The 22814-nt window shown below is 41.4% G+C and overlaps 1 protein-coding gene across 2 annotated transcripts in view; it reads left to right on the forward strand.

Annotated features, from left to right (window-relative positions):
• Positions 1-22814, forward strand: part of ATP8A2 (ATPase phospholipid transporting 8A2) — a 316393-nt gene that overhangs the window by 271624 nt on the left and 21955 nt on the right. For both annotated transcript variants that reach the window (XM_068422488.1, XM_068422495.1), the window contains 2 exons: positions 12049-12137; positions 18106-18210. In XM_068422488.1, the coding sequence (XP_068278589.1) occupies positions 12049-12137; positions 18106-18210 (194 nt within the window). The remainder of the gene's footprint in view (positions 1-12048; positions 12138-18105; positions 18211-22814) is intronic.

The raw sequence follows: 22814 nt of genomic DNA on the forward strand, positions 1-22814 counted from the left end.
GTTGGGGATTAGGGGGAAGGATTCGGGGAGGCTTTCGGCCCCACGCGTTCACAGAAGTAATTCATTGTGGAGATGTAGACGGGGCCGGCTGGTCCTGCGCTGAGGAGTCGACTGAAATGGGTCTCAGTGGGCTTGAGTATCCGAATCAAAAACAAATGTTTTCCTGGTATGTTTTAATTAAAGGGAAAGCATAAATCAATGTAACAAAATAAAGTTAGTGCACCAAATGGTATTGTACTTCTACAGCATTCTCAACGAAGAAGCTGACAATATGGGTCCCTTAAAATAGTGCTACCTCATGCTGCTCCCAGAAAAGCTGCCCGATCTGCCTTGCTGGGATGGGGTGTGGAGGTAGCTGTGCTGCCCACCCTGGGACTGAGCATCCAGGAGAGCCTCTTCACCTTGGACTAGGGCTGGTGGTCGTCTTGTCATTTTGTCGATGTTTTATGATTAGGAGAATGTTTCCTGTGGGACTGCCTGTCTTCCGCTGTTAGGTTTGTCTCTGGCTCTTGTGTTTTGAATGTTGTATGCTCAGAAATCAGCCATCTATGGAAAAATAGGGGTGGCACAAGGTGACCAAGACTGAACGGTGCAGAAGATCTGCTGTGGCACTAGGTGTCCCCTGCAGACATCAAATACTGCACCGCATACCTGTGAGGCTTGTCAGGCAACTCTGTGGGCTGGGAAGCTGACTTTTTGGCTGCAATTCATTTATTTGTAGATTCAGAGCAGGCATCTGTAGCTGTGATTTGCGATGTGATGTGGGAAAGAGAATTTATGTAAATTGCTACTATATTGTGCTGCTGTTATGAAGACTTCAGTAAAGGGTGAAAGGAAGAAAGGAAAGACAGGGTGCGTCTCCAGGGTTTGGCAAGAGGGTGTGGTGGGACTCTGCAGATGTACTTCGTACATGATAATACAAGACACAAAGTCATGGCAGCTGTATGAAGAGGTTGTACATGCTCAAGCAATGAAATAAATTGCTCTGGGAATGAAAATGAAGGAGACAACCAAGGTTTTATGGGGAAAAGTACCCATTTGTGGTAAGACTCTGTTGATCTGAGTTGAACTATAGTCATGCTAAAATAACCCAAAGTCTTTAGGGCCTTCAAGAGAGACAGTATGACAGTAAAGAGAACTTAGACCTAACTGCATTCAGAATGTGCTTTAGGAACATAACCATTGAGTGAAGATAAAATCCCAGGAGAATATGTAGTGACTGAGCCAGTAAACTACTCTTCCTGGAGAAATATAGCATGGGGAAGTAATGATTGTTATCTGCTGCAAGTCAACCATTGCTATAGCAGATTAAGAACTGATGAAGATCTATAAAATGGAGTTTGCAAGACATAGTTTTGCAGAATGCAGAGCGCTTTCTATGGAAGTGATGTACTTTTCAGCTGCTATTGACGTCGGTAAGAATTCAACCTGCTCATTGATCTATAATTCTATACCTCAAACTGGAAAAGATCTCTGAACCTTGCAGTTACTGGAACTAATTCATGCTATATGGTTATCCGCCATTTTCTGGAATTCTTAAGCTGTTAAGGAATCTACAATATTTAAGACACAGGGAATAGTGTTATCCTGGTAAACTTAATCTCAAATCATATCAGGAAATAAGTTAAAAACAAAATACCAAAAACCACAGTGCTTTCCATTTGTGGGTTTCAATGCTGTAACTCACTACAAGTAGCAAACCATGTGTAGCGTCACAGTGGTTTCTGACAAGCTGCCTGCAAACGTAGGTGTCTGCATGCCCCATGTAAATTGCTAGATTTGGGCTCCGGAGAGCAGCAGTCTTGCTAAAGTGAACCTATTTGCCAAATGTGAGGACAATGTGCAGAATCTAATCTGAACTAATATCGAGGGAAGTTTTGCCACTGGCCATTCCAGATCTTTATATGTCCTGTAGAACTTGAGGTTTGGTCAGCAGCTTCAATCAGAAGACAAAATTTTTTAGTGGATAGATACCTAATTATACTTACCTGAAATATTTAATAGTATAGCTTAGTTAATGTGATTTGTTTTCTTTTTTAATTCACCCTTTTAAGATGGTCTATAAAAGCATAAAAATGTTTAGCACAAAGATACTCTTGGTGGCAAAACAAATAGAAAAGGAATAAATGCAGACTCCAAAGATGATTTTAAAGAAATGTTAGTAAAAACAATTGTGAGATGGGAGAAGTGCTATTTGATACTAATATAAAAATAGCTAATTTTCTATATACTACTTAAATGGTTATTAAAAGATAATTTTCAAAACACTACAGTGAGGTTGACTGTGTTTTCTGTGTTTTCTCTGAGATTAGGACACATGCCCAAATTCATACAATGAAACTATGGCAGAGGTAGAATAAGACCAGGGTTCCCAGAAGTGGTCTTGCTGCTCTTGGTAGAGCACCTTTTTACTCAGGGATGCTACTTTGCTGATACTGGGGAGGAGGGAGTATCTTGAAACAAATGTATTTTATATGAGGAAGCCAGCGCTGTTGCAGTATCACAGTTGGAAAATTTCGACACAAAAAGCCAGGAAATTTGAAGGTTCTGACTCTTTTTGTAGGTGTTATTTGGGAGGTTGTACAAATACCTTATATCTTCACTGGCAGGGAATGGCTTCTGCTAAATGTAATTACTCCCTTGGAGTTTTAAATTCAAAGGTGGGTTCTGTAAAATTTATTTTTTTTCTCCTGCAGCTTTCATGATAAAGGCACAGTTATTAAATAAGGGCAGCTGCTATACAAGAGTGGTTACTATTAAAATCTGTACAGAAAAAGTTATAGGCACCAAACAAGAGTGGTTACATGCTGAACATGGCTTCAAAAGGAGAGACATAATGTAAAGTATAAATTTCTTTTTATATGCAGACTAGAAGTTTATACTGAAGTGCATGAAACAGTGAACAAGACAAACTGTTTCATTGTCAGGTCTATCAAAGTTACTGTTTCAGATTTACTTTGTTCTTTCTATTCATGCCTGTGTTGGTTTAATTTGAGGAGGAAGGAAAGAAAAACTGCAAACATCCTGGAAAAAATGTCTATAGGAGTGACTTTGCTTTCATTCTGGGAAGCACGCTTTCATACGGATTTTGCCTGGGCTCAGTGAAGTTCCAGCACCATGGCAGGTCACCACCCATCAGCAGGTAACTACCCATGGGCCTGCTCTTCCACATCCTCAAGTGTGAGTTCATCTTAAACTGAAATAGAAGATTATATTGTGTTGCACAACTGTCTAGTTGGAGACATCTCAGAAACCTCAAACTATCTTATGATTCAGAGTAGTATCAAGCCTGACTTGGGTGAGGACAAATAAATTTGGGGTGCCATCAGCTGTGTCCTCTGCATCAGTTTTTTTTTCAAGATGTTCATGGTCCACAAGAACGTGTGTTAAGGAAGGAATGACTTTTATTCAGTAATTGTAGTTTGCGCTAGGGGAGCTCAGACTAATACAGAATGATATTTTTAGATTTTTTTTTTTTAACCAGGAAGAATAATGAGCGCTTGGTGCCATTTACCTGAAGATTTACCGAGCTATTTCATCCACTTTAAGGAGAAGGTTCTTTGGTTAGTGAAATCTGTGCCCTCTAATAAAATTTCAGGAATCTACTTACATCCATTTACATGGAGCATGATTTTACTACTAATTTTTAACCAACAGTCTACTCCAAATTACTTTGAAGAAAACATTCATTTACATTTTTTATTGAGCTTCACGTAACCAATAATAAAAAAGAAATGATAGGCTGCATGAAATTGCATCAGAGTTTACACTGCCAGTGAACCATAAAATCAAATTAAAACATCATCTGATTAATTTTCTTAGTTCTCTGCTATCAGAGTAATAATGGAGAGTAACATGGGAAGGCTCCTTGTTTAATCGGTAGTGTTGTATATTAATTAAGTAATGAGATATAGTAATTTTTTCTTAAACAAGGCTGCATATGTAGTATATGTTTTTAGTTAACACAAAACAGAGCTTATTAACATCCTTTGGAACACATTTGGCCAACGGTATATTCATTTATGTATCAAATATTAATTTCTATAAATTGCATTAAGAAACAGAATAAAAATAGGTTGCTAACTTGCTGTGTTCCTCCATTATGGAAAAATAGTTCCTAACAAGAAAATAAAAGGGATTAGAAGATCTGAGGGTTTCACTGTGCCTCTGTGGTGTTATAGCTTTAACTAGTTTCCCCAAAATCATGGCAGTGTTTGTGAAGTTGTTTTGTTTTGGTTTGGTTTTTTTTCCTTGAAGATACTAATTTTTGATTTTGTAGCTTTGTATTGCCAATTCCTGGAATTTTCTGATCATGAAAGAACTTCAAGCAAGTGATTTGTCTTTTTTGAGTTGCCATTATATTTTTCTGGGTTTTCTGTACTTCAGATTGTATTTTCATGCTTTCTTTTAACCGTCGTAGCTAGCAACTTCTGTAACAAAAAGCTTCTTGCCTGAGACCTACATCTCAAAATTTCTTGGGCTTTACTAGGAATGCTGAATATATGCTTTTGTGATACTGTGTTGGTATTTTTATTTTCGCTCAAAGTACTGCTCCTGTTCTTCTCTACATTTATATCCAGATATTACATTAAAATTATGGATAAACTTGATAACTGTGTCACGGAAGCTAGATAGTGGATGGATATCTTACTCAGGACTTCCATATGGTTTTAAGTATGATTGGCAAAATTAAGTAAAAAGGGTAAAATATCTTGAGTGAGGTATCTGATTTTTTCTTTCCTCCTTTTACTGCTCTCAAGGGGATATGGCTGTATGAGTGGAGACTGGGAGAGGGAGGAAATAGGTTTGAGACTGGACCAATGTGTCATTGTGTTAAATCCAGCCAGCCAGTGAGGTCATTGTTTTCATCTGAGTCATTTTAGGATGAAAACTCTTACATTATGGAAAACATTGCACATCTTTATTTCAGACATGGAAATATCCAGCCAACCTTTCAGTGGTAGAGCTCCACTGATTTCATTTGAGGTACTCCTGAATCCCAGTGGTGTAAGCAGGAGGGAAATCAAATTCTTTTGCCTCATTTTTTTAATGCTTTGCCACTAACCCAAAGGGGTTATTCTTTAGGCACATTTCCAGCTGAGATGCTTGTTGAAGAGGGAGCTGGTAAATCTGTTGATCACACCTGTCAGCCCTGAATCTAGTAAATCTGTCCAGCCTGGAGCTGGCTACAGTTATATTGGGGGGGAAAAGTTCTTAAGCACTGACTCATGTTGAGGCTAGATTATGTTCCAACATGCACAGGGAAAATCCTTGAGACTGCATTCTTGGATATTGATTATATTTCATACTGGGGCTCCAGTAGGCTCAGTCTCTGTGTAGTATGGTTTAATTGAGGGACTTGGGCAGTCTGCCCAGCCCTGCAATTGATTTGTGTGACCATGAGCAAACCCTATCATCTCTCTGCACTTGAGTTTTAATATATTTGGTCTTTAAGGTAGGTCTGATATTTGTAGCACTTTAAGGATCTTGTATAATACAGTAATTATAATAGAATTTGTGTATTTTGTACAATATAACAGCATCGGATGGAGATATTGATCATTCCATAAGCTAATAGAAATAGTAGGAGGTTTTGACTGAATCTAAGAAATGCTGTTTTATCATTTAAAGTGGGAGAAAGCCATTGCTAGTTGATGCCTTCAGAATAATTTATGAAAAATAGATTGCTATATGACACTATCTTCCAGTTGTTGCATGGCATGTGCTTACAGTGTTAGTATGTGGCAAGTCCTGTGTCTCCTTAAGATCTATTCAGCCACTTGGTTGATAAGGATTTAATATTTTTGTCCTTTCAACTTTACACTTTGAAGTCTTTTGAAACAAGAAAACTACCCAGTGCTGGCACTGAAACACTCAGTCTTAAGAGGACCCAGAACACACAGAGGGTGCACGGTGCAGTTGTCTAACGGAAAACAGGGCTGGGTAATGGTCTGCAAACTGTATAAATGCATCAGATATTTGCAGAGGAGTTCGCACAGTGATATTGTTCATCATCTGTGATAGTTTCTTCATGCATGGAATCTGTTCCTCTTCCTACTGAAGTTAGGCTTCAAATTTACTCATGAAAAACATTAAAAAAAACCTGCAGCAAAGATGTCTAAGCTGTAACATCACTGAAAATGCAACAATTTCAAGATTGAAGTAAAGTGTATTGAACTTTCTACTGACAGTATTTCCTGGACCTTTAAAGTAGTTTCTGCATCAGCGCTATTGCTGCAGAGCAAATGAAAGGCAATCTTTCCCAGCAATCGGCGAGTTTCCAGAGTAGAGTAGGAGCATGGCTGTGATGTGTCCCAGTGTTAATGCCTGAGCTTCTCATGAAGAAGAATATATTTGTCCGTACACCATGCCATCAGGTGAGGCACTGGGACTTCAAGGTAAATGGAGCTGGGAACGTTTGCCCAAGCTAGCAGCACGCTGTCATCAGTGGGAAAATGGCTGAGACTGAGACCCTAGGAGTGGCACCTCAAGAGCAGTGGGCTGAGGCAGGTTTTGAAGAAGACTGTCCTCATCGGCTGAATAACAAACATGCTTCCAAGTGACTTGCCTAACATGGGATGGGAGCAGAGTGACCAACTGGGATTCCCCTGCCCCAGTTTAGCGCTTCTCAAGTGGTGTGCTCAGGCCAAGCCACTGGTCTAGAATTGATGGAGGAGAGGTACTGGCAGAGATGTTTACCCAGTGCTTCTTGGTTGACTGCCTTAAGGTAGGATTAACTGCCTGCTGGTGATGCAGTGCTTTCAGCTTTGGTTATTGGGGCAATACAGGTGAAGCAGCAGAGCCAAGGGTCCTAGAGTTGCACCTGCAGCTCCAGCCACATCTCTGTTGTCAGCTGGATCCTTCAGTGTCATAGATGTCTAGAGCAGTAGTATCTCAGTGATGGCAGTGAACATTTCTTGTGGTGCTGTTAAATGTGAATCCCTCACGATGATCATGTGGCCATCCTCTCCCTGTCTCCTCCTTTCCCAAGTGCTGCCAAAAGCAGTGCCATGCTATCATCCACATTCGACTAGTGAGGACCGAAGTGACCTGACTGTGATCACTTGACTGCAGGTTGGACTTGGATCTCTCGTGTATAAAGCTAGAATTTGAATGAATATGAAACCATAATTGAGCAGCTTATTGGGTGCTTATCCAGGCCTCGTGAAGAGAGCTATAATCAGGATCCAGGCACACTTCCAGTAATAATTTTTATTGCACTGTAAATACAAAGCCAGCTGTTTCCATCGTGATCTTATGCTTTTGCTGTCCTTTTTTTTATCAGATTAGGATGCATGGATATATGAAGAAATGAAGTAATAAAAAGCTTTTATTATTCAAAATATGAATTTAAACTTTGTCTCACTTTTCTTGAATGATACAAGATGATAGAGACCCTTGTTAGGTTTGTCTGAATTGTTTACTGGTCCTCAGTTGTCTAACCCTGCTGCAATAGGAATACCAAAACAGTCTGGATATCTGACTTCCCACCCCTGGGCACTTCTGGCCTTGTTGTTCTCCTTGGAAGTGGTGGTTGAAAATAGTGCCACCACCTGCTGGTGAACTAAAACGATGAATGATGCTGATCTGCATACTAAGGAAGAATAGTAAAATGGAGAAAAGAGTTTGAAATGTATTCCATGTTGCAATTTAACTTTTTTTTAAACAATCTATTCCCTGTTTGATATGCTTGTGTAGAGCATGTCCTTGACTTAAAACAAACAAAAAACCCCAAACAAAACAGAAAAAAACCCTTAACCTAGGCTTCCTAAAATAATAGTACAGAGCAGATTTCCTAGTCATTCTGACTGGCCAGTAGTATTGCTTTTTTTGCTGTGTTTAAAAGAAAAAAAAAAAAGAAAGGTACCCACCCTTACAAAGCCTGCTTACAAGAGGATAAAGGTATTGGGACCTGAATTGTTTGCTCCTCAGTTGAAATAACTGGAGCTAAGTTTTTTTTGTTCTTTTCTTGTTCCCATTCTTTCATTTTAACAAATGTTATCACTCCTCTGTGATTTTACTGCGGCAGCCTCGTCGGTGCCTGGAAGGCAGTCTCTGATGGTAGCAGTTTAGGCTGCAATGTCTTCAGCAGGAGGACTTGCATCAGTCTCAAGTGGTTTTGGCGTGCCATGTGATTAATGGTTTCTGGTAGTTGGCTTTGGATGTGCTAGTCACTGATGTTTACATCAGTAGACAGAATAAAAATGACTTCGTTGCATATCATGGGGCCTGTGTGATGACAGAGCTGGTCAAATTTTGAATTTGTTTAAAAAACAAACTATTTCTCCTCCTCCTCCTCCCTGTGACCTAAAAAAAAGAAAAAAAAATCATGGTGATTTGTGTTTAGTAGCTCTGCTTTTCTTATCTGGGGGTGATAACTGATAGCTGAAGGGTGTTATTCATTGGGACTGCGTATGGGAATGCTGTGTTTCACTGGAGATGTATTGCAGTACTGTCTTCACTGCTGTCATGAATGGCTGAAAACTGGAATGGAGCATAGCAACAGCTGTGAAGCTTGAGGAATGCTTTGTTGCAATATATAGGTGTTCTTACTATAGCTTCTGTTCATAAACCCAGTCCTCTATCCCACAAGTTGGAGAATACCCTAAAAATGCTGTCTGTGGATGTCCCCAGAACGTGTTAGGTAGTTTCCAGTGAATCCTTTGCTGAGGAAGTCCCGTCCTCTGAGCAGACAGTGTAGCCCTGCCGGAGAGGAGGCAGAGTTGAGAGGCAGAGCTGTGTGTGTAAGACAAACCAGTTCACTGTCCTGCAGCATAGCAGTCATATAACTCCAAGAGGAAACTAGAGATGAGCAGGGAAGAAACCTTCCAGATGAGCTCAGGAATGGAGCAAAAACTTGGAGAGGGTTGTATGGAAAAAGACTTGCCAGTAGTGAAGTGAGTGTCTGAGAGGGTTCAGATGAGATGAATAGTTTTACTGTTACGGTGCAGGTTTTGGACAGAATAATACTTGAGTAAAATGCATAATTGCAGGCAAAAAGTATTTGGCTTGACATTTTTTTGGTATTGAGCTTCACATGTGCGACGTCCAAATGCATAGCCATTGATTGAGTTGTCAACATCTATAACAACAATAATAGCATTTAAACTTCTACTGAACACATACTCAGATTGTGCTGCACTTTGAAAGTGTGTTGAGTTGCTTTCAGCTAGAAAAGCAAAAAGTAGAACGTAAAATATTTGAATCAAAAATAGAGGAAAATGCATATAGAATATTATGGCCCTTTTTTAGCCTTTATTAGTACAGGCAACGGAAGGATGGTCAGTGGAAATGCTGATGTGATTAGACTGCTAGCACTTGCAGGGTCACAGCCAAAGAAAAGCAAAGCATGAGGATAAATCTCATTATGTTTTGCCACTGTGTTATTACAGTTTAGCTCTTTGGCTAACAATAAAGTTAAGATTTCCCTCTTATTCCTGCACATCCTTCTCCTTAAATAAGCATAGATCAAAACTGCCCGTATGCTTCTGGCATTCTCATGCAAAAGTAGGCATGAGGGCTCACAAATAACTGAGAGCTGATTCTGGGACTGGAATGTGTTTGCTTACTGTCTGTGTGGGTGGTAAAGTGTCCATAAATGTTTTAGCACAGTCTAGCTTGCTCTTTGTTTCAGTACAAGATTTACCACTGATCTGTCAGTCCAGCAATGGCACGAAGGATTTAACATTCAGAAGTGAAAAATGCTTTTGGAAGTACTCGCTACTTGGCAATCCAGGGGCAAGCTGCTGCTAAATGTGACTGAGTTGTGAGGTGGGCAACTTTCAACAGAGATCAACACCAGGAGAATACACTGGGTGCTACTGGTGGCCATCCTGGCAATGCAGTGTGATGGCTTTTCTCAGTTTTAAAGCTTTGCTGTAGTGACTGGTGGAAGTTCCTTCTGTTGTGATCAACGTTTGTCTTACACAGGGTATAATTACAAATTTTGTCTTTTCACAATGTATTTCAAAGGCTAGTAGACGTTTTGTTTCGTTCCATGTTCTGTAGCTCAACTTCGTGTTTGTCTGTAAAATGCCCTGACACTTCAGCATGGAGGGCTGATGCTGTCTTGCGAGGCACAGCTGAGCCAGCCAAGCTTGTGTTATGCTGGTGAGACAGCTGCTTTAGTTCGGTGTTCGTGGGTATAGGGCACCCTGCCTTCGGCAGCATTGCACACAGACGTGTGTGTGTATTGTATGTGGCATACAAAATATTGCGAAGTAAAGGTTTAGGGGAAGGGGTATGGCAGTGTCCATAGCTGGCAAGAGACCAAAACGTGGCTAGCCAATGGAAATGCCATTGATGCCTTTCAGCCCCTTGTTTTATTTGTGTGCTGCACACGGGTCATTACAGGAAAAACGTATCTTTTCTGTTTCTAATGTACTAGAGAACTTAAATGATTCTTATGGGAACTGTGTGTGAGTGCGTGCAAGAGGTGGTGAGGTCATCTCAAGTCTTCCGTATAGCAAACCTGGGCCTTACCATTAATTTATCTGTAAAAGAGTCTAATGACCTAAAATAGTATTTTTGTAAATAGTGCTATATTTCAGCTTTGTTCCATAACTATGTGTGTATGCTGAGACTTGCAGGGTTTCTAGATATCTCCCTTCTCAAATCCTACCGAGCTTTTTCTTCAAGCATTACAACAATGAGAAAAATGCAAATATAAACTTTCAGCTCTTTGTTTATAAAAGAAGCCATTTGCCATGGTCTAGTTCACAGGGTGGTGTCAGGGCAATGGTTGGACTCGATGATCCCTGAGGTCTCTTCCAACCTGATTGATTCTGTGATTCTGTGAACTAGACCATGGCACTAAGTGCCACGTCCAGTCTTTTCTTAAACACATCCAGAGATGGTGACTCCACCACCTCCCTGGGCAGCCCCTTCCAATGTCTAATGACCCTTTCTGAAAAGAAATTCTTCCTAATGTCCAACCTGAACCTCCCCTGGCAAAGCGTGAGGCTATTTCCTCTTGTCCTATCACTAGTTGCCTGGGAGAAGAGGCCAACTCCCACTTCACTACAACCTCCCTTCAGGTAGTTGTAGACTGCATTAAGGTCACCCATGAGCCTCCTCTTCTCCAGGCTAAACAACCCCAGCTCCCTCAGCCGTTCCTCGTAGGTCAGACCCTCCAGACCCTTCAGCAGCTTGGTCGCCCTCCTCTGGACTCGCTCCGACACCTCAACATCTTTCTTGAAGTGCGGGGCCCAGAACTGAACACAGTACTCAAGATGCGGCCTCACCAGTGCCGAGTAGAGAGGGACGATCACTTCCCTAGACCGGCTGGTTACACTATTCCTAATAGAGGCCAGGATGCCATCGGCCTTCTTGGCCACCTGGGCACACTGCTGGCTCATGTTTAGCCGGCTGTCGATCAGCACCCCCAGGTCTCTTTCCACCGGGCCGCTTTCTAACCACTCTTCCCCCAGCCTGTAGCGCTGCATGGGGTTGTTGTGGCTGAAGTGTAAGACCCGGCACTTGTTCTTGTTGAACCTCATGCCGTTGGTCTCGGCCCATCTATCTAACCTGTCCAGATCCCTCTGCAGGGCCTTCCTACCCTCCAGCAGATCGACACTCCCACCCAGCTTGGTGTCATCTGCAAATTTGCTGAGGGTGCACTCAATCCCTATGTCTAGATCATCTAGAAAGATATTGAACAGCACCGGCCCCAGAACTGAGCCCTGGGGAACACCGCTAGTGACCGGCCGCCAGTTGGACTTTGCCCCATTCACCACCACTCTCTGGGCTCGGCCATCCAGCCAGTTTTTAACCCATTGAAGAGTCCAAAATTAACCCATTTAAGAGTTGACATGGTGGTATCAGGGCAATGGTTGGACTCCATGATCCCAGAGGTCTCTTCCAATCTGATTGATTCTGTGATTCTGTAAGAGTTAATGAGACTTCTCTCCACCACCACATTTCAACATCATGCAGATCATGGATGCAGTACCTGTTTGGTGCCATTACTCTACATTTTCCTTGTAAACAACCACTTAACATGTAATGGCTTGAAAATACTCATGATTTATTTGTTTGTTTTCTTCACAGGCTGGAATGGTGTTAAGATGTGGATACTTCTGGTTTGGCTTGTTTCTCGTGCCCACTGCGTGCCTTGTTAAAGACGTGGCATGGACAGCGTAAGTCCCGAATCAGTCCTTTCAGCGTTACAGGGATTATTCTGTATGCACATGTTGTCCAGTCCAGTATTGTTCTGTAAAGAACTACGAAGCCTTTCAGTGAAAGCAAAATGGTGATACTCGTCTGCAAGACCTCTGAGCAAAGTGAAGTGGGAGTAGTTTCTCACCTGCCAATGCAACCAGCAATGTGAAAGAATGGTTAGTCCTGAATCTGAAAGAGGCAGCCTTGTCTGAGTAATGAAGGTGTCATCTTTTGATTATTTGTATTCTCTACCCTTTAGTTAAAGGCAAATTTAAATCAGACATCAGAGACTTTCTGTTCCTAAAAAGGAGCAAATAATTTGTTCAATTTGAGTAAGGTTAGGTAGAAAGTAAAAATGTGGCACTCTAATCCATACCCAGTAAGCTCCCAGTTCTTTATCAGCTCCTCTTTAGGTTGTCCTTCAACAGTGGGTCTTCCAAGACTTCGCTGAGAGAAGAGCAATACTCTGCACTCTATGGTTGAAGTAAAGTCTTAATGATTCCTTCCCTGCCCAGAGAGGAACAAAAACCCTTGTGAAGTACAAGCCTGTGTAATCCCCTTCTCAACTGTGGTTTCAAAGCACTGCGGAAGGCAAGCAATTTCAAGAACTTTGATTTAAAGAGAAGCAACTTATCTTTTCTAGCATTACAATGTGAAATGCAGAAGTGTCGTTTCCATTTAGAATTTCTGCTCTTTTGTTCAGCTTGCTTTTAAGTGTCTTAAGCACCAAAGCTTTCATCCTTTCCCTTGGAAAGCTGTGTTATAACCAAGAAGGTTTTATTACATGGATATGCAATAACCTCGTGCAAGGAGGACCCAGGGCATTCCAACTCTGGGGCAAAAAGGCAGATCCTAGCTGGAATGAAGAGGGGATATAGGTTAGCTTGTCACTTGTCACAAAGGCTTGAAGTGAAAGCATCATAACACATAACACTTTGCTTCAAGAATGAGTTTCAGTCAGCCAAGGAAAATCCTTAGAATCATAGAATCATTTAGGTTGGAGAAGACCTTTAAGATCATAAAGTCCAGCCGTCAGCCTGACACTGCCAAGTCCACCAGTCTTCTTTATGGAGAGATGCAGAAAATACTGAAAAAAGCAGAAAGTTTCCCAAACACTGGCATAGAAGAATAAATCATGTCTTGTGCATATATCTGAAAATCTTTTTTTCTTCGTATGGGGTTGATAGCACAGCTAGATTAAACTGGTAGTAGGCAAATCTACCAATCAGTAAGTACTTCTTAAATGTTTTCCTATTTTCTTCCTCATCTTAATTTTCATGAGCTAAACTGCTAAAATTAAAACTAGGTATCATAATGTAAAATTTCTGTTCAGACCAAACAGTGATTTAATAGTCTAGCATACTAGAGGTTTTTTGTTACACTCATTAAACTTCTCCAATTGAAAATTATTTTAAAATTCTAAAGCTGAGGGCAAAATGTTTAAATTTAGATACTTAGTTGTGTCTATGACCTGCTTTTTAAAGCTCTGAAGAAAAAATATCTTAGAATTCATTTAGCGTAACAGGCCCTGCTCCTGTGTCAGGCATTATTTAAAATTACCTGCCTAGAAAGCAGTGGGACTACTTTTGTGACTGAAGCCAAAGAGCAGCTGAACTGTTTGCAGCATCAGGGATCAAATGTTATGCTTTAGTTTTTGAAATGTTTTCATGATAGTTGAATGTCCCGAAGCTGTCCTCTGTTCTTATCAGTTCTTGGCAAAAATGACTTAAGAATTGTAAAACAGGCCAGACCAAGGCAGGCTCATCCTCAGCTATTACTCATTTAAAACTCTGTTACTGACTCAGCCTGCTCTTTCGTATTTCTTAGAGAAATCTCAGCAGCGTAATTCTTTCAGACCAAGAATGTACAGAGATTGTGAAGCTCTCAAGACAAACGTGTATGATTGATATACTGGATATTTTCCCAACAGATTTTAAACAGGAGGCTCCTATCAACATTAAGCAAAAAATCTGTTCTCTGAGCAGGACTTCTTTTTTTTTTTTTTTTTTTTTTTTAACCCATCACTGAAAAATTAACACCATTAACATTTTAACTAGGATAAATGAAATGACACCGCTATCAGCACTGCCATATGGAAGGAGTAAAGGTCCGTTTCCTTTCCAAGAGGCTTGCCATTCAAAACTTGAGCCCAAGGCCTCTGGAAATCAGCCGGCAGATTTCCAGAGCAGTGGTTACACCACACGGCTGTCTGTAATTCAGCAGAATCTGGTTTTGGCCATAAAATTCCAACAGCTCTGACTTCTCATGGTCATGGAATTTATCCCTTTCCATTTCTTTTGGACATGAAGCATATGTCCAGAGGAGAAAGAGCATCCACGTGACCCAAAACATACATGCCTAATTTCCATACAAAATACTGCCAGAAAACCATAAATACGATACAGAGTTTTTGTCTGTAAGAAGGTTAAAAGGGATAGGAAAGTGTATTTTGAACCCATACAAATCTGTGTTTCTAAACTGCTGTGCTGCATCCACTATCAAAACTTGTAATGCTGGAAGCAAAAGCTAGTTTTACATGTTCCCTTTGTTACACAGGCTACAGTTGTCAACATACCTCTTATCTCCCATGTTCTCTGCAGCTCCAGGCTTTTTTATTTACATTTTTTTCCCTTTTAAGTGAATCAAGGAAATGTGGAAAACTCTCTTTAAAAAGAGAAGGAAGCTTATTATTAACATTTGGCTGCGATACTACATTGTTAACTTTGGTCCATTACTCTGAATTCAGTGGCTTGGTTTGGATTTGTTTTTGCCCTATAAAAGTCCCAGTTGTGCTACCATTGAAATGAACAGAGCTTTATAAGGTGAGTGCTTCCTCACAGCTGGCATGTGTCACTTGAGTACATGTTACTGGTGCTAGGAAATACTGAAATAGCTGAGCCACAAAGCTATGTGGGAATCATAAAAACACAGAGTATATTCTAGCAAAATTAGGCGAGAGGGCAAGAATTTATTAATAATTGGAATCCCATACTTAGTGTTAAAGTGAAAAATTTCCTGAGCCTTCCAATCATTACCAAAATCTTCATGTACTTTTTTTTACCGTGGGGGGAGAAGCATGTTGCACTTGCCAGCTCCGCAGTGTAAATAAGAGAGAAGGTGTGAGGAGCTTTTCCCATCCTTGTACATGCTTGCAGTTTCTGGAGCACAAGACTCTTAAAATGGTGTTTAGGATAATGAGCCAGAGTAGAGGTTTCATCATGTTTGAGAAAAGCTTATGAATGTAACCATGCTTCTCCCTGGCACATTCTGGTCTACTGAACCCCCTAAATATCCTCCTAGGGCAGTGAAGTGAAGCTATGCCCTTCCCTGGGTTGGAAGGGGAAAGGCCACCCAAAATACCAAGATAACCCTTTACCTGTTTGATGGTCCATGATCTTAATATCCCAGTCTGTGAGGGAAAGGTGAGTTTGTCTTTATGTAACACATAAAATTTCAGCTGAACAGGAACACTGAACACAAGAGCTCATACTTTGTTGAGGGCTGATCACACATCTAGGGCCACTTGTAAAGTACAAGACTTCTACCTGTATTTTTGTGTGTCAAAAGTTATTAATGTGCTGTTGTGAAAAAAAACATGAAGTGTCCAGTCCTATTGCCAGCATTCCATGGAATATTTGTAGTTGACTTTGATGGGGGCAAGCCCAGACTCTGAGGCAATTGTAATAGCATATTTTAGTATTTGTTTTTGGAGAACCACATGGATAGGTTAGCTCAGGCACTTTTTATAAATACTTAATTACTAACTCTTCCATGGATGCTCTTGCTTCCAAGTGAAGGAGTGTCTCAATGCATAACTATTACCTGCAGGTTTATTGTTGCTTTGTGGATACCCAGCCACAGCAGAGCCCATATATTTCATCATTTCACACTCCTTACAAAATACTTCAGTACCCCCAACTTCAGGGCAACAGTATTTTTTTCTGTATTGTGAAATAACAGTGCAATGCCTCCTTACGCTGTGCTGCACTAATAGGACTTTTTTTGCTCAGGCTCTATTCTGTTGCATTTTGAATTCAATATTCACTCTAAGGGAAAAGAAAAACATCTCTCATCCCTTGTGGTGTATGGCAAGATAAGTATGCAGCGTTGGGAGAGATTTAATAACTTGTAGATTTCTGTGTTCTTGTCTGTGGGAAAACTGGTTATAAAGGATTTTAAAAGTTCCAAACATGCTGTGTCTTCAGGTTTGCAATAGTAGGTACAGCCTCTTTAAAAGGTAAGAGATGAGTTCAAGATCAAAATTTCAATGTATTTACTCAAATTAGAGAGTGTGATAGTGAAGTCAACTTTAAAGATTATAAGAATTAATAGCTCAAAGCTTTCTCATTTTAATCGCTATAGTTTCCCTTCCTCAAAGAGTAGACCAGTCTAATCATTAGCCTAACTAGTTACAGGAACTTGAATCTAATTAATTTTTGTGCAGCTATTGGTAATCTCACATTCTTGAAACACTGTGTTTTAAAAATATCCTTGCTACTGATTTCTTCCATCACAGTATGTAGGTGTTCCCTTGAAAATCATACACCTTTGGTGGTTTGTTTTAATAGGATGCTTTTCTAAGTACATCCTGATACTCTTTACCTCCAGATTTTGCTATGCTTCATCTTTTGTTGGTCCCTTTTTTTTTTTTTCCTCTTAAATGCAGATGTGCTTTGAAAAGTAGTTTTCATTTTAGCTTCTCATTTTCAGACATTTGGGGCCTAATTCAGCAACACAAAGACCAGAGGACTTGTATAACTTAGTATCAAGTCACTGTCATATAAAATAATATCAGCAAAGATTTTTGTGGTCTTTGTTTCTTATTCCCCATGGAAGGAGTAATAAGAATAATGCTTTTTAAAAATAAATGCATCTTCATTATATTTCAATTACATATGCACCAGTTATTATTTTTCTGCTAGGGGGAGTTTGACATTATTTTACGTCATTGGTTAAAGATTAGGGTATCTGCATGTAAGATTTTTATGAAACTTGTGAAGACATTTTTGCCATCTCTAGAGTTGAAGAATATTATTTTAATGCCATGAAGCAAGTGGTGTCTCAGCCAACTTGGCTCCATCTTGTTTTCAGGCTTATTGTGCAGTCACATGCAAATCAGTATTATCTCATGGGACGCTTGTTACACAAAAGAGGAAGCTGATCAAAAACTGCCCATTGGAGAAAGATCCCTGTGTTTTGTGTTATTGCTTTGTACATGTCAAGACAGAGAGGACTAGTTACTCTCCTTATATCACTGTAATTTAGGTATAACAGCACTGGAGCAGTAGGTGAAAGTGTGAAAAAAGGCCAAAGTCTCTTTGTGGAAGACATTGCTTTCCAAATTTTGGTTGCATGTGTGGTACATGGATTGCTCTTTGAATCCTCAAGCCAAGACAACAGGACACAGCCAGTCCTTGTTACTGGCACTTTGAAAGCTCAACGGGAAGAGAGGTGCCTTTCCAAGTCATGTGAGACTGATAAACGAAAATAAAGGGGCTTGAATGGCAATTACTATCTGAGACTCTCCTCAGGTTTTCATGGGCCATGCATAGCTCCAAAGACAGAGTGGAATCATGTTTTACTGCCATGAATATTCAATGAATCCCAGCTCTTTTGTCTGAATGCTGGGGTCCTGAGCAGTCCCACGGCAGCGATGTCAGGTCTCTGCAGTCCTGCAGCTTTGCTGCTTGGTTAGATTTTGAGTGTTGTGTTGAAGCAGCTGAGCTCTGCTGAATTTGAAGTCCTGATTTCTCTTTTCTTAAGTAATATTTCCCACGTTTTGTGAACCTGGACTGACAGGCATACACTGTGCCATATTTCCCAAATCCTTCAAGGGAAGGCCCTGTGCCTCTCATCTGGGCGGTAAAATTGGGGGTTTGTAGCAAAACAAATGTTCACATGGCTTTTTTGATTTGTTTTTCTGTTTGTCTTTTTCTTGTGGTACAGGGCCAGGCATACCTACCATAAAACTTTGCTGGAGCAAGTTCAGGAGTTGGAGACGAAGACAAGAGAGCTGGGAAAAGCCATGCTTCGTGATAGCAATGGAAAGAGGTGGGGCAGTCTATGCTAATATTTAAAACAGACCCTTCTTGTCCTCTCCCCTCCCTGTTTCTCATTCACCATTCAAATCTGATTCCAGACAGGGTAAGAAGGCTTGTCTCCTGTATTACTCATTTATTGTTGTTCCTTTTCATATATGTCTGTTTCCCCCACTGAAATCAGCCCTTCGAGTTTCATTTCTCCTGCATTATTGCTATGGGGCTGTATTAGAAACTGCTGCTGAGTCTCCTACCTGGTAACATGTAGTGCTATTACCTGGCCAACGGACCAGGCTGTTTTTGAAAGGACTTTGTTGTATGTCATCCAAAAAAAAAAAAAAATCGATCAGATAACCATGTTAGGGGAGGGAACTGTCAGCAACTCAGGATATGAAGAGAGTTAGACAGTAGCTAAAAGGAGAACTGACCAATCCAGTGTGCCCTACAACTTAATTCAGTCTCACCTTAAGGGGGTTTTTTTATGCTTTTGCTTTTTTCCACTGCAGCTTACAGGCCCCTGCTTTCAGGGTTCTCAGTTTCTGGTTGTGCCTCTCCCTTATATCCACACCATATGGACTTGAACATATTGCTGTTATTGAATCTTTCATTGTAAGGGGAGAGTATGTGTTGTGTGGGAACTTTTGTCTCTTCTGAAAGAAGCTAAAGAAAATCAGAGTGAGGCTTTTGCATCCAACAGTTTCATTTACCATCTCAGAATGTGGTTCTGCATCAGCTGGACGGCAAAGCTCCCCAAGTTCAAAAAGGTTTTAGAACTAACTCTTCTGTTCCTTACACAATATGGCACCACATGACTTGCTAAGAAACTACATGATCATTAAACTGGATTTTAGCAAACCCTATAAACTAGCAAACTGAGTGGAATGGGGCTTTTAAAAGATTTTGTTCTTCTGGGGCAGGGTCATCCTTTGAGCCTTTGATGTCTATTCTAAGGTAAACTAATTACCATATTGTAGCTGCTGCTAAGATGAGTGGATAGTACATTTTTTCAACTGAACTTGTGAGTTAATAAGCAGTGTTTTTAGGGAAAATTGTAAGGGAGTGAGTTTACCAAGATTATAGTAAACCGAAAAGCTTTAAAAAAACCTTTGTGAACTTGAATGTGTTTGTAGGATGTCCTTAGTGACCAGAGCTCACTTCTCAGAGGCCAAGACAAAGTAAACACAGTGTTATTGATTAAGATCACTTCAAAACACTTGGTATGTTTAGTTTTTATTTTGAGTCATTTTTGTGCTCTGACTTTTGGATCCTGCAAAACACAGTTTAAAAATTGTGCTTGCAAAAGTCACAAACTGCACATCAAATAGTTTAAAAAGAAAAAGCAAACTTTGCTGCACTGGTCAACAAAGGCAACCTTCTGTGCCACAATTAAAACCAACAAAGATGCCTGAAATCAGGCATGTTACTAAAAATGGGCCTTGATTTTAGAGGGCTGAGCAGTCACCTTTAAGTCAGTTGGAGCCAAAGCGCTTGGTACCAAAATCAGGTCAGCCTCCCAGGCAAGAAAGGTGTCATTTGGTGTGGTGAGGTACTACCTGACACACTGGTTAGATGCCAGGCAAGTGCAATCCAGGCCCGCAGAAAACTGTCTGTTTCCAGGCACGCGGCTCTGGTCATATGAGCCCCTTGGCTGTTGCTGTGGTTCCTATTCATGTATAGGATGTAAAGTTGCATTGGTGTTGGTTTGTAGCATTTTCGTTCTCCTGCCAGTATTTAGTGCCAGTTATTGACAGCCAGAGAGGAGAGCGAGTCAGCTTTTTGCATGATGAATCTCTGGGTTGCGAGGTGGGCTGACATACTGTTAGTGGTGAGAGAGACGGTATTTGATCTGTTTATGTGTATGTGTCTCCAAGATCTTGATGGGTTTCTTCTCTGTTTACGCACTGTCCTGACTTTCTGTAAATTTAATGGCTGTGTTGTAATTCATTCATACACTACATGTTTTTATAGCCTTTATTTTATTGCATTCTCACTGCAAACTCTTTCATCTGCATTCCTCCTCCATATAGCTTCACTTCATTCTCGAAACACTTGCATGGAGATGATGTAAGGAATCCCTTCTGGCCCTCCTTCCCATTCTCCCTCCCCCTTCTTTCCATGCATTTGTTTGTTCTCCTTCCTAATTGCTCACAGATTTTCTGGGTGGTCCATCTGTGAACTAGATAATGGTATAGTGCCACTGCCTGCTAGGAGCTGGTGTGCTGTGCTTGTGATGTGGCCTCTTGAGTGCTCTTCAGAGTTGTTCTGTCTTTTATCTCTTTTGTTTGTCTCCTGGCTCTTTCACACCTGCTAGAAATCATGTGCTTTTCCAAAGGGAAGGGTGAGGGTGGGAAAGAGGCAGAGTGGGAACTTTCTACAGTTAGAGCCTCTCTAGTTCATGTTCTTTATTTTTAAAAAATTTCCTTGAAGCCAGTGGAAACAAGTAGTGCTGAGTTGCATGCACTGCTCTCCCCTCATGCCTGCCGCCCCATTGCTCTTGGGATATTGCTGGCAATGTGACACTATGCAGGAAGGGAAAGTAACCGGAGTCTCCTCGTTTCTAATGGAAAGTGGAAAGCTGCGTTAAAACTGCACAGGTCCGTCTGTCACCTCCAAAAAACAGTGTTAGCTCTTGGTTGGAAGTGTTCCTGAAAACATATCCATTAGGTGTTGGTTTGTTCAGGCAGCTGTGGATGATAATCTGTCTGATTTCAGAGTCTGTTATCCTGGCCCACATAGTAGATGCCATTTTTGTTCAGTGTTTTTCACAAACAAACAATAAAAAATCACACCCAATTACAGATAAGAGAAGGATTTAGGGAGCTAATTGCTTTTATCATTGCCTAGACATTAGACAAAAAAATGAGGTGCAAGATAGGGATGTTTAGGATTAATCAGCTAAACAAAAAGCAATTCACAAAGCCCAGAAAGCAGTGAGTGCATCTAGGCTTGCACAACAGGGGTGCCAGCAGTGTGCTGTGGCTCAGCCGAATTTCTGTAAAACGTGAGCAGGATAGCACCTGGGTCCTCACTGCACTTGGGGAAGGAGCGCTGGGAGATCTGCGTGTGCCGCTTGATACCTAAATATGTGTATCCTGTCTTACCTGCCAACTGTTCTTGCTAGATGTGTTTTTCCAGGTTAGTAAAAAATGTCTTCACTAGTGCTTGTTACATCCTTCTGAACCTTAGCCCCTTTGAACAGTTTCTGAAATTGAATTTGCTTGTATTGGTCTAAAAAAGTAGGTGCAAATTTTTCCCTTACCAATGGCAGAGAGCAAACAGCAAGGCAAGCGGTAGATCAGGGCCCCGCACTTCAAGAAAGATGTTGAGGTGTTGGAGCGAGTCCAGAGGAGGGTGACCAAGCTGGTGAAGGGTCTGGAGGGTCTGACCTACGAGGAACCGCTGAGGGAGCTGGGGTTGTTTAGCCTGGAGAAGAGGAGGCTCAGGGGTGACCTTATTATGGTAAAGCTGTGGATGTGGTCTATCTCGATTTCAGTAAAGCATTTGACACGGTCTCCCACAGCATCCTCGCAGCTAAACTGGAGAAGTGTGGTCTAGATGATCGGGTAGTGAGGTGGATTGTGAACTGGCTGAAGGAAAGAAGCCAGAGAGTAGTGGTCAATGGGACAGAGTCCAGTTGGAGGTCTGTGTCTAGCGGAGTCCCTCAAGGGTCGGTACTGGGACCAGTACTATTCAATATATTCATTAATGACTTGGATGAGGGAATAGAGTGCGCTGTCAGCAAGTTCGCTGATGACACCAAACTGGGAGGAGTGGCTGACACAATGGAAGGCTGCGCAGCCATTCAGAGGGACCTGGACAGGCTGGAGAGTTGGGTGGGGAGAAATTTAATGAAATATAACAAGGGCAAGTGTAGAGTCCTGCATCGGGGCAAGAACAACCCCAGGTATGAGTACAAGTTGGGGGCAGACCTGTTGGAGAGCAGCGTAGGGGAAAGGGACCTGGGGGTCCTAGTGGACAACAGGATGACCATGAGCCAGCAATGTGCCCTTGTGGCCAAGAAGGCCAATGGCATCCTGGGGTGTATTAGAAGGGGTGTGGTCAGCAGGTCGAGAGAGGTTCTCCTCCCCCTCTACTCTGCCCTGGTGAGGCCACATCTGGAATACTGTGTCCAGTTCTAGGCCCCTCAGTTCAAGAAGGACAGGGAACTGCTAGAGAGAGTCCAGCGCAGAGCCACGAAGATGATTAAGGGAGTGGAACATCTCCCTTATGAGGAGAGGCTGAGGGAGCTGGGTCTCTTTAGCTTGGAGAAGAGGAGACTGAGGGGTGACCTCATTAATGTTTATAAATATGGAAAGGGCAAGTGTCATGAGGATGGAGCCAGGCTCTTCTCAGTGACATCCCTTGACAGGACAAGGGGCAATGGGTGCAAGCTGGAACACAGGAGGTTCCACTTAAATATGAGGAAGAAACTTCTTTACGGTGAGGGTGACCGAACACTGGAACAGGCTGCCCAGAGAGGTTGTGGAGTCTCCTTCTCTGGAGACATTCAAAACCCGCCTGGACGCGTTCCTGTGTGATATGGTCTAGGCAATCCTGCCCCGGCAGGGGGATTGGACTAGATGATCTTTCGAGGTCCCTTCCAATCCCTAACATTCT

Source organism: Nyctibius grandis, chromosome 2, assembly GCF_013368605.1.
Source record: "Nyctibius grandis isolate bNycGra1 chromosome 2, bNycGra1.pri, whole genome shotgun sequence".
NCBI lineage: Eukaryota > Metazoa > Chordata > Aves > Nyctibiiformes > Nyctibiidae > Nyctibius > Nyctibius grandis.